General features: G+C 45.2%; 1 protein-coding gene across 1 annotated transcript; it reads right to left on the bottom strand.

The window, feature by feature from the left end:
• Nucleotides 1-633: 633 nt before the first annotated feature.
• On the bottom strand, nucleotides 634-1881 carry LOC148511657 (uncharacterized). The gene has a single exon (XM_088482881.1). The coding sequence runs from the start codon at nucleotides 1879-1881 to the stop codon at nucleotides 634-636; it is 1248 nt and encodes a 415-aa protein (XP_088339007.1).
• Nucleotides 1882-12960: the final 11079 nt, after the last annotated feature.

Raw genomic sequence — 12960 nt, 5'->3', positions numbered from 1 at the left:
ATGACCTGTGCCCGCGACAATGCACCAGTGAAGGAAGGTGCTGAATTTCTCAAAATAGGCACAAGAAACAGAACACCCCATGGGCAGACATTTATCCACGTAGAACTTACCCTACAACTTAAAACCCATATAACGCATGGAATCGGGGTGTAGTGGCAGTAGCCGAAAAGCCGACTCGATATCTAACTTTGCCATCAACGCCCCAGCGCCAAAACTGAAAATCAAACACAGTGCGTCGTCAAACAACTGATACCGCACCCTGCAAAGCTCCTCGGGAATGGCGTCGTTGACAGAGCCCCCGCATGGGTGAGACAGATGTTGGATTAAACGGAATTTGCCGGGTACTTTCTTGGGCACCACCTCAGGGGGGAAATGCACAAACCCGGCAGGGGTTCTGTATCAAAAGGACCGCACATACGTCCTAATTGAACCTCTGTATCCACTTTCTGCCGCACCACCAGCGGTAACTCCCTCGCCGACCTGAGATTTCTGCGAGCAACTACTTGAAAGGCAACGGAAATGGGTAAATGAAAACCTAAATTAAAACCCTCAAACAAAAACTCAGCATCATTCCGCAAAGGATAACGCGCCAACCACTTACTAAGTTCTTTCAAAATAATGGGTGTTGGCACCCTATTTATTAGCCCCAGCGCTCTCCCGCTGCTCCGAATGGGAAGTACCAGCCCCGCCCATGCAATCCTTGGCTGGGTGTCCTCCCCCACAATTGCGACAGGAGTGGCGAAAACGACAATTCGACCCTCTAGTGCATTTCCCATCATTGAAGGCAAAACATTTACCTTTTGCCGTGTACCCTGAGCTGCCCTTCCCTACTCCACTCAGCTTCTTATACTGAGTCTCTGATGGGTTTTTATTATTTTGGGTTACCTCTAGCCACACTTCCACATCTTTTACCCCCAAAGGCATGACCAAATTTCCTTCCTGTTTACGACGGAATTTTTCGTCGTAATCTCTCCAAACATAACCCCGAGAAGCCAAGAACATATCGTGAACGAGGTAAATGTATTTAAGCATGTTCATGTGCTCTCCAGGCCTAGTTTCAAGGTAACAAGCCGCAAACACTAAAACACCCCTCATCCAATGATGAATACTACGAAAAGCATTCTCCCCAATGCCACCAGTCTTCTTGGCCTTCTCACAATCCTGCCTCATGTCATCCGTGAGAGTAAACATGTCAATATATTTCCCCTTTCTTATCTTTTCCCGTATTCTCTTCCTTAAACCCCTCGTAATAGCTGTATTGGCGCAATGCACCATATCAGAATATGGTGGCACTTCAGCAGGCGCAGCTGTCTTCTCAGGACCCTTGCTCTTTGCCGCTTTCTTGACTATGCGGTGCGCAATCAATTTTGCTAATTTCCGCGGGCGTTTAGGGGACCCCGACGACTCGCTGCTAGTAGATGAATCAGACAAATAATTGTCATTGGAAATCTGTGCAGATGTATGCTCACCTGTTCCTAAAGGGCCTGGAAGCTCCGAATCCTCTGATATCACTTCTGCCGTCCCCGTAGCATTGCTCCCTGATGCCGCAACTTCGTCCAGAGACACGTTCCTCTTTCTCCGTACCACCGCGTCTGATACCGCAACGGTTGCTGAAACACTAGGGAGAATATCAGGTGTGGCAAAAGACGTGTTAACATCCACGGAGGACACTGACTCAACAACTGGTGTTGGGGGAGGGGGAGGTGGGGTTGGAGGGATGGGAGGCACCTGCGGTGCAGTAACCGGAAAATTCTGACTCGATGTGGAAATAAGGAGCGGAAACCACTGGTGATTGCGGAAAACTCTGCTACAGAGTGCTTGGCGAAGGGTATGCTGGCAACCAGGATCCAGGTGAAGCATAAGCAGGGTGCCAGGAGCCATGTGGGCTAAGTGGCTGTTGCGATCCAAAAAGACTCGGTTGACCATAGGGAAGATGGCTAAAATTAGGGGCCGAGGGGGTGTAGGAGGGGTAAGAAACTGTCATGGGGGAAAAGCGGAATGCTGGGGAAAAACATGGTGCGCTCCTAGGGACCAAGTGGTTTGCACAGCGTGTGGAGAGGAGACCACCGAGGGTACGTGCGAACTGATCGCATGCGAACCTGACATCTGAAAAAACGTCTGCCAAGCCGTACTGACAGCCGGCACAGCCTGAAAAAAAGGGGCATTAACGGGCAAAGTGTTAACAGCATAACCCGCAAAATTATTAAGCGAGTTTAAAATAGTGGGCTGGTGTTGCAAACTATAACCTGCTGACCATGAGCTTGCAGTGCTCATGGCCTGCACATATGCAGCTGAACCAGCAGGTGGCGCCCTATTCAAAAATCTGACAGGCTCAGCCATCCCAGGAGCTGCAGAGCTCTCCCTCGCAGCCCCTAAAGTGGCACCCGCAGAGGTAGCGGCTGGCAAGGGCCCTGAGACCTCCGCAGAGAGGCCAGGGGATCCACTGCCACTTGCCGCTTCATCATTTATCATTAGCACAGCCGGGGATTCCCTGTCCCCGGCATGCGCCTTGTCACCTGACAAGCGTCCACCCGCCCGCCCCAGCGTCCACTGCGCAGCCAGGGAGGACACCGGAGCTGCGATGGATGCCAGGACCGCCGGGAGGTAAGCCCAGCAGCTACGCTACCGCTGTCGGGGATTCTAAATCCTCGACTCGCAGGGGGTCGTCACCTCCCTCCGCCGGCGCGGGGGCACATGCTCGACTTGAGCGCGCGCCCGGGCCACCGAGCTCCACCGCCGCAGGGACAGGCAGCAGGGGCCCGGAGGAGGGAAGATGGGGAGCCGCCTCACCTCCCGTTTGGGAAATGGGCTGAACTCCTGCGAGGCTCCCCAGGTGAAGGAGGGCCCGCCAAAAGCACAGCCCGGCGATAGCCTGCAGCCATGAGTGGGCGGGCTGCCTCCGCTAAACGGAGGGGAGGGGGTGCTGAACGCTTGGGACAGGGCATCCTGACAGGGAAAGGGAGGGTAAAGGAAAACCCAATGAGGAATAAAAAAGAAAAAAGGGGTGGTGAAATAAAGCAGACAAAGGGGGGTCAAACGAGGTTTGGTGTAAAATTAACTAAAGAAATGCAAGATACAAATTTTAATAAACAAGAAAGTTAAGAAAAATGATAAGGGAAAATGAGGCTTAAACAGTAGAGGACAGAAAAGCTAGCACAACTCCTGAGGTAATACAAGAGCGATACAGGTTTGACTTATCTGGCTTCCAACTGAAAAAGAGGCAGAACCTTATTCAAATTCCACCTTAAATAGTACAATCTAAATGTACATGCCCCTAACAACCTTAATTGGCTGACCCTAAATGATAACCAAATACCTCACAAACTAGAATCTGCCTAGCAACAGCTTCTTTAGGCTACCCATCACAAATAATGTAGAACTCTTAAATAGTCTCCGGCTTAGGCATCCCTCGTCTAGTCATGGATTGTTGAGCTCTTGGAAGTTTATATTTGCTTGAGTGATTTTAGGTTTTTTTTTTTTTGGGGAGCAGATCATTGTTCACCTCCCATTGACTTCTAGGATGATTTCAATCTCCAGACAAACAGTGGTGACTTGGTCATCCACAATCATATCAATGCACAAGTGTAATTTGTGGGGAATAGAGTAGTATGATTAGAACTGATCTTTAGGATAGCTTACTAGCCACAACTCAGAACCGACGTAATGCTTTAGGAGGTTTATGAGTGCCAAACTGAGAGTTTGGTACTATAGGGTCAGCTCTGTTTAGATTGCATTTTAAGATTATGTTAAAGTCTGTACTTGTTACAACTAGTTGTTAAGAACAGCAGGTACATAACACCTCTCTCAGGTGTTACCACTAACCTCCAGCACAGATGGCTCATGTGGGGAATCAGCTATCAACCAGTAGCTATTAGAACCTGCTACATGCACTCCTCCAGTGCCTGAGTATCAATTGTGTTCTACATAGGTGCTCCAGAACTATGCTCTACAGCAGGGGTGTCAAACATGTAGCCCTCCAACTGCAGTGGAATTACACATCCCAGTATGCACTCCCACAGTTTTGCTGTTTTGCTATTAGGGTATGCGAAAACTGGGGCAGGGCACGCTGATATATGTAGTTCCACAGTAGCTGGAGGGCCAATGTTTGACACCCCTGCTCTACAGTATAGTTACCTTCCAGTGTTGTTTAAACTCTGGTGTTTGGTTTCCTCACCAGCAGCACATCCATCCATACCCGCATTTCTATCTGTGGTGTTTCCAGGCAGAGTCCTCATACATAAGTTCTCTTTCTGTGTTTATTTCACAGTGGGAACCAACTACACTGGGCCTTCAATGAGTAAAGACAATATCCTCTTACGGGGATTCCTGGTGTAGTCCGGTGGGGGTCTTAGACACCTGGCCAGGGTTTTTGTTTGCACCAGTTCCACCTGTTTACATTTACATGCTGCTGTATGTGAGACCCTGTTACACTTGCTGTCTGTTTTGAGCTCCAGTGTTATTGCAATATACTATACTTTGTGTAACTCATTGCATGCTACACGCTGTTTCCACAGTGCCAACACATCCGTGCATCTCATTGCACGCTATGAGCTGTTCCCACAGTGTCAGCACATGCATGTATCTCGTTTTACGCTACACACTTTCCAAACAGTGCCAACACCTCCGTATACCATATTGAATGCCACGCTCTGTACAAACAGTGCCAACACATCCATGCCTCATGACGTGCTATGCGCTATACCCACAGTGCCAATACATCCATGCCTCTCATTGCACGCTATGAGCTGTTCCCACAGTGCCAACACATCCATGCCTCTTGACATGCTATGCGCTATTCACACAATGCCAACACCTCCATACCTCTCATTGCACGCTACATGCTGTTCCCACAGTGCCAACAAAGCTGTGCCTTCTCATTGCATGCTACACACTGTTCCCACAGTGCCAGCACATACCTGTATCTTGTAACACACTATGCGCTTTCCAGTGCCAACACCTTCGTATACCCTATATTCTGTCCAAATAGTGACAATGCACCCATGTACCTTATGGCATGCTACCAAAATCCCACACTTTGTGCACTCAGCTGTACCATCTGCATTTGTGCCTACTGTGCTAAACACCTCAGGGTATTCCATGACTACCACCTCTCTGAGTATTGCAGCTCTACCCAGGGTTGGACTGGCCCACAGGGGTACAGGGGAAATCCCCGGTGGGCCCCACTGCCCGAGGGCCCATCCTCCTCCTCTAGGTGTCAGTTTGCATTAGAAGGTCAGTTACCTGGTGGAGTAGGACCACTGATCAACATAGTGGCTTGTCTCCTTTCTATAGAAACTACAAGATTTGCCTATTGGTTAGCCAAGCATCTGTGGTGGCTGGCCACCCCCCCCCCCCTGATTTCTGGCCACACCCCTACCACTGCATTCCCCCAGTGGGCCCTTCATGCCTCAGTCCGACACTGGCTCTACCTCTTTCTGTGTGTTCCCCATAGAAGCAAATTCCCAAGGCTTCAGAGGTGGTGCCCTACAGTATGTAAATAAAGTTACCAAAAGATGCTGAAGTTATTTGCTGCACATTTGTTACTGTCATGCCCTACATGTGATTTGCTAAGTCATTTTATACTGCACTTCCAAGTCTTGTGCATAGTTGCATTGAGTAGACACTATACTGGAGTTGTATGTGTTTGAAATTTTTAGCTACATCAGTAATATCCTGGTGAGAAAATACCAACACTTAACATGGGAAGGGCAACAGTATTGAATGTACTTCACCGAACTTCGAAGCAGAGGTGTATCGATGTCTGAAGGCCCCTGAAAAAATAAGGGACTGGTTCCCCCCTCACAGCTCCCCCATAACACAGCTCCCCCCTCACACATACCACCGTAATACTAAGAGCAGTATTTCTGTAGTTCTATTTTTTTGTGGCAATAGGATTAAATTGTTAAAGTGCTGTCTTTGCAGCTACTGGTTAAATAACAGTCGGTGAGACAATGGAGGTGCAGGCGCGGCAAGGGCAGACTACATTTATCTCCTACTGCTCGGAGGTGCCAGATGTCTGTCACACTTTCTTTTTACCAGGGTACTTGTCCCAGACCACGGTAGTAGCAAGTCGGCCCGCAGTGATCCGATCAGCTCAGCAGTACAGGAGCCCTCACAGTCCCATGCCATGTGAGAGAAGGGGGAAAGGGCCACAACTGAGTCGGCCAGGCGCCTGCCCAGCGGGAACTGACCCATGCTCCACGGTGGATGTGTACATGAGCAGAGGCATTTCTACCCCCTGGCCAAGGGAGACACCACTGGGCGCCCCCTCCTCGGCCGGCGCCCCTGGCGAGTGCCATCCTGGCCAAGGGGTAGATACGCCCCTGCTTCGAAGTACCCATTTTATCATACAATGTATGTAGAAGGAATCAATACTGCAGGATATTCATAAGTATTGTGCAGATGAGCCAGTGCGAGTGCTTCAGCAAAAGTTTACTTTTATTTCTGGTCTGAAAAGGAATTCCAGAAACCTGTATTCCTCCTTTGTGCTAACGCATGGACATAAGGAATAAGGCTCTGATAATAAAAAAAAACAGTTATAAATTAAATAATGCAATTTCGATTGTCTTATTCCATATGCTGGAAGTGTTCTCACTTTGTATCCAAGCCACCCTTTTTTAATGCAAAGGGGCCTATTTATCATTAAATATTTGCAGGATATTCAGTGGAAACAACCATTCTTTGGGGGGGGTAAGGTAAACGTTCAGTATCCCCCAGATGTACTATGGATATTGCAGCAGATATCTCCAATATCTGCCATTGTCCCTCCATTTTTGCCTGCAAATGCAGCCCCCATAGGTTTCTATTGGGGTTACTGTGCTGCCAGAATGATCAAGCTCTGGAATGCAAAGCATTCCGAGCCTTGGCCCCGATAGGATACTGCCATCCCCAGATGGCGTTACCCTGTAATAGTCTATAGGCTATTAAATCACCCCCAGTGATGAATGCACCTACTGATGGCCGCACATACGTATTGACTGCCAGGGACCCAAATTAGGAAGAAGTGTGATAGCGTTACACTTGTTATCGGAGCCTGTCCCCTGACAAGATCATTTTAGTAAATTCAGGTGAAAAATTAATTTTCACATTTTGAATTTGGGTGAAAAATATCACATACTCATTAAAAATGCGGACTGTGATAAATATGCCCCAAAATCTCCAGACCTTGGCCAATCAGCTGTCACAGTCTCTACTTTTATATACTGTAACTTTCTATGAGCATGATCACATCTGTGCTGCCTACTCTGCAATGAATCAGACTGCACTTTCTTCACTCTGCAGGAAACATACGTACAGTATCAAGCATCTCAGCCCAGAAAGTTTATTTTGGACTAAAGCAATTTACATTCCCAAGAAACCACAAGTCAGCCACTGAATACAAAGCAAAATAGAGATTTTCAAATAAAATTCATATATATACTGTACACATACTGTATAAACTCTTTGCAAAGTAGATCAATTTAAAATTCACAAAACCCTGACGGAATTCTGACAGGCTGCTAGGTGACTGTAATCTGTAAGTAGTAGGTCAGTTACACTGCTTAAAGCAAAAGGTTTCAGAGAGTGTGTGTGTGTGTGTGTGTGTGTGTGTGTGTGTGTGTGTGTGTGTGTGTGTGTGTGTGTGTGTGTGTGTGTGTGTGTGTGTGTGTGTGTGTGTGTGTGTGTGTGTGTGTGTGTGTGTGTATTTCTGTATTTATTACCAGTTACTTATATAGCACACACATATTCCACTGCGATTTACAGAGATGGGATTTACAATCCCATCAGAGTTTTTCCTCTTGTGCATTAACCGAAAATACAGTAACTGACTATGCAGGCATTTTGTACAGTTCTAATTTGCACATAAATAATCTTATACATACTTACTGTATATTCTAAATCTATACATTTAGTGGTAATGGGATAGGCACTTAATCACATTATATTGATCATATTTGATTAACTTAATATATGTAATCTATACAGTATAGTTGAAATATTTTCAAAAGTTGTATTTCGAAAGTAACATTTAAAAAGAATTAATAATTATTATACGCTTCCAAAATTCTAGAGCGTCATTTCCTTCCCTCACTTTCCCCAGCAAATAGCTCTGCAATGCTCAGTTCTTAAAGAAAAACAGATTTGTTTCCTCAGTGTGTTTTCCGGGTTGTGCTGAATGTGAAATTTCCTGTGTTTGTCACAGAGACACATACTTCCAGTTCTAACCATGGGCTGACACATACAGACAACACTTCGATATGATACCAGAATATTTGCCCTGCAGAGAAGTACATTAAAAAAAAAAAAAAAAAAACTTTTTTGAACTCTGGAAAGCAGAAGAGAGATGGCAAAAATGCTAACAACTACAAGTAGGAGCCTGGACTATATCGACTTAGCATCTTTGAGAGTAAGTTAACGATTGTTGTTATTTTTAGACAGAAAGTCTTTCTGTGTGGTCAAAAGTTGCAAATTAGGAGTACGTTCAGTTCTGGGACGGATAAGATGCTAAAGCATTTTGCAGCAACAGGGACACATCGAGGCATCAGGATATTATCCACAAGTAGAAGGGTTAACAAGGCACTGATGCCTGTGGGAACTCTAAGTGTGACTAGCTAGTTGTGAAGTTCTTAGCGCATTCAGACTATAAAGCTTAGATTATAGGCTTTTGCCATTGATACTTTTATTACAGTTTTTTCATATCTATGTATGTATTATATGTCAGGCACATTTTGGACTGGTATTGCAGTGTACAATCAGACCCAGCATGTTGAGAATTGTACTGGTTAGATACATTTCATCACGGTGGGGACACTGCATTCTACTCCGAGTCCTAATGCAAATATCCTGATTGCACAGGTTTGTAAGTCACTCTTACTATACATAATATACAGGGTCAGCACACTGGTTAGCATTGACGCCTCAGTGTTAAAGTTTGTTTGGATTTCCTCCAGGTCCTCTGGTTTATTCCTATGGTGCAGAGACATACCAGGAGGACCAGTGGCTTCTGTCTAAATTGTTTCTGGTTCTTTCTTGCAGTAAGGAACTGGGCAGGGGTTGATGAACTTGATTGTACAGTGCAGTGGAATATAATGGTGCTATATAAATAACTGGTAATAATAGTGGCTGTGTTTCAAAATTGTATTAAGATAATGTTCACATATTCCAGCAATAGTAAGAGGAGAGCTGCTCACAAGCTCCTACCAGCACTCTTATGTATTTTGCTCCATTTCTGTAGACATCAGATATACATACTGTACCAGCCAACATTTTTAAATAATTTCCAGGTTTGATTGGATTATAATGCTTTTTTTTACATGTTAAAATACTCTTCAATAAATATCAAGTTCTGACGTAGAAAAAAAGAAATGGATGATAAGTCGGGAATCTTAGGAGGTAGAAAAGAGGAGGTTTATGATTTAGTTGTTCAGTATAAAAATAGGGCATTTCAAAAATAACCAAGGGGTCTATGTACTAATAATCACGGACCAGTCAAGATTATTATCTGTCCATATCGCCGGAGATATTTTCATTATTGATGAAAATATCCTGGCTACGTACAGAGGGGAACTTGCAGGGACAGCGGTTGCGGTAACCACGGTCCCTGCGAGTTATTTCCCTGGAAAATTGGGAAAGCTGACACTGCACATGCGCACAGTGGGCCTAATTCAACAGTGGTGGCTAGTGCACTGCTGAATGCAGAATTCCGATGGTTGGGAATCTGCGCAGGCTTCTGTATGGGTCCTGCATGTTCACACCCAGAGCGGCAGCAGACTATCAGTGATGGACAGTCTGCTGCCATTTGTGGGCGGGAGGGGGTGGCGATGGCCTCCGCTTCCCGAAAACCGAGGCGTTGCGCCGCTGTTGGTGGAGGGAAGAGGCCAGGATCTCTATCGGCTGCTGGAGATTTCCTAGCCTTTTTCTCTCATCTGACCCATGGATTACTTAGCCGGCCAATGTTCCCGCAGATTATCCGATGCTGCATTGTACAATGCAGCACGGATAAGTAATGCATGAAGGAGGCGTGATGCCTCCTGCTGCATTACCATAACTGCAAGGATGGAATTGCAAAGCTGCTTGTGTGCAGCTTTGCAATTCACTTCTAAGCTGAGTCAGGCCCAGTGTCAGCTTCCGGAGCCGGCCGAAGGCTGCGAGAGAGATTTAAATATCATAGGCTTATACTAGTTTACACCATCTGAAGATGGTATACGTAAACTACCCGGACCAATCTCTGAAAAGCTACGCTTTCTGGAGTTTAGTACATAAGGGTCAGATCGTAGTCCCCATTGATAATAATGGGAGCTGTGGGCCTGATTCAGAGCCGGACGCTATTTGCGCTCGCTCGTTCAGAAAAAGGGTCCGGATATTTAAATAGAGCGCTCGCTCTTTGAGGTCTGTTGACGCCTCTATGTCTGAACGAGCGAATGAAACATGCGCTCGCTATTTTTAAAACAAAGCCCCCTGGCAGCTCGCATCCTACGTCATCTCCGCTATTTATTAGATTAATCGAGTACATCGAAAGGCATCTGAACTGCTCGCAGTACTTGTGGTAGCATTTTCCTACCGCAATCATGCGAGCAGTTCAGGCTAAAAGACAACCAAATGACGTGGCCGATGACGCTGCTTTGTTAATTATGCACACCCTTAAAGCGCCCGTTTTGACCGTTTGGCACGCCTGTGTTCGGATCTCCACTCCCGTTTTCAAGCACCTTCCCCTGTTACCACTCACAAACGCCTCATCCTGTCACTCAAATTAGCAGGCATTCGCTATTTTGCGAGCACACAATTTCTGACCGTAATGACTGGTTCGCGCATGCGTATTACAACCCATACACATGCGCAGTTGTGCGAACATCGCTCGGAGCGAACGAGCGGCCGCTTACGAGCTGCTCTGAATCAGGCCCTGTGATCTGAAGTGCTAATTAGCACTTTGCCGGAGATTTCTGACCTCCTGCATTGTGCTATTAATATATAGTAACAACACATACAATTATGCAGAAACTGCAGTTTCTGCATAGTTTTATGTAAAAAAACAGCTTGATATACAGTATAGGGCCCCAAGTCTTCAAGAGACAAACATTTGACAAATCTGTAAAACACAAGACTGTCCCTGGAAATTATGGACAGTTGCAAACATTGATATAGCTCTGATAAAACATATATTTGATACAGCTGATATACTGTATTTCTCTAAGCACTGCAAGGACTCAAATGGGGGGAGAGATACCTAAAAGGCTGATTTTACTGGCAGTCGGGAGGGGGGGGGTAGGGCTTGTGGACATTATCATGTCAGACCCGATGATGTGATTAAGACCCGCCCCCTCAGGAACTACACTAAAGGAAGTTTCAAATGCCAGACAATGGGACGAGAGCACTTACAGTGCTTTATTTCATCCAGTATGCCCACATACTCAATGGTGCCCTCTTTTGAGAGAGAGGAGTCCCCTCTTTCAAATGAAGTGACCCCCTAAGAAGTAACCCTGCTAATTTTCTATGATCACTAGAGAATCCCACTGCACTGTAGAAATCATTATGAAGTTCAGGGAGAGGCGTATATCTTCCCTATCCTGGCCGCAATAAAGTCAAAGGTGCCCTCTTACAAATTATATGGCCTCATATCATTTCTTACTTGGTGATCACCAGTCCATATCACCGTGCAGTGCAGAAATACTTGTAGAGCTTGTAGATGGGGAGGGAACGTAACAGGCCTGATCTCCCTCTTTCAACCCTTTAGTATTTATTTTATGACGGACACCAAATAATAACACCCTGGGCTGCAGAAAGCAATATGAAGTCCGGAAATTTGTGTGTGTAAAGTGTGGAGTATTATAATGCCCAAATCTCACCTATCCTGGCAACAATGAATGCAAGGCTCCCCTTATTTCATTCAATCGGATGTTTGCTTGTCAATATGGTATAAATTGTTGTGCTACCATGTTATTCTTATAGATGTTATGTGTTTTATTCAAACGTGAAAAAAAATGCATTATGAATTCCAAATGCAGATTTTATTATGATAACCTATGTGTAGAATCTGTCTTTTTGCTCTTTTGGAACGGTGGATTAATGCCAAAGCAAGGACCACAAAGTATTCGTTGATAGTGGTTCAATATAACTGCAAGACAATTGGCTACTTTGGGTAGATTGTCTTTGTCCTGTGAGGAGAAATAAGTAAACTAGTGCTATTTTATTGAAATTCAAAGTCTTCTGATAAAAACAAGGAATACTTTGTGAGAGTGCGTAAATAATTCTCAATAGGTGCCAAAATAGGCTCAGTAGTGTAGAGGTTAACATAAAAGTGAAACAATTTTTCATGCATTGGGCACACGTCCTTTTGCAAAACATGAAATGAGTTGGACCGCAACCAAGTCAGATTGTTCGTCCACACTGGTTTACTAAAAAGTAAAAACCTTCCCTCAAAAATAATTATTACATTAAATAAGGAAACTTAGACATGTTTTCTAGATTGAAAAAAAAACACATTTGCATTGTAAAGGCATAAAATATAAATGTTAACTGCTGCATATTATTCTTTCTGTGTCATAACATAGGAGTTAGAGGTTAAAAGTTAAATCAAAGAAATACTATGAATGTGATTTAATCAAAGATGAAAGCCAAACTAAGCAAAATCCTGAATATGAATTTTGGGAATTTATGGCCACACCACTAAACCCTGAGCGCACTCTGAGCGACAGTATTACACACTAGTAGTGCTGTAGTTGGGATCCTGCACAATTTAACTTTTGATTCTACGGGGGAGATTCAAGTGATGTTTGGGCACTTGTTAGTAATGGGCACCTGACAGTGCTAGTCAATTGTTGCTCTGATTGGGTGCGACTGCCGCGGTTGTTGAGCCCAAATGCACCGGGTTTAGCCACTTAAAGCGGCTAAACCTGCCTAAAGTACTGTGTTGAGCAACTTATAGCATATTTTTGCTCGCCACCTCAGGAGGGTGCAAGCAGAAATCTGTCCGGCCACAGTACC

Source organism: Taudactylus pleione, unplaced genomic scaffold (assembly GCF_031769625.1).
Source record: "Taudactylus pleione unplaced genomic scaffold, aTauple2 ptg000296l, whole genome shotgun sequence".
In the NCBI taxonomy this organism is placed as follows: domain Eukaryota; kingdom Metazoa; phylum Chordata; class Amphibia; order Anura; family Myobatrachidae; genus Taudactylus; species Taudactylus pleione.
This window is presented reverse-complemented; position numbering and strand designations above follow the sequence as displayed.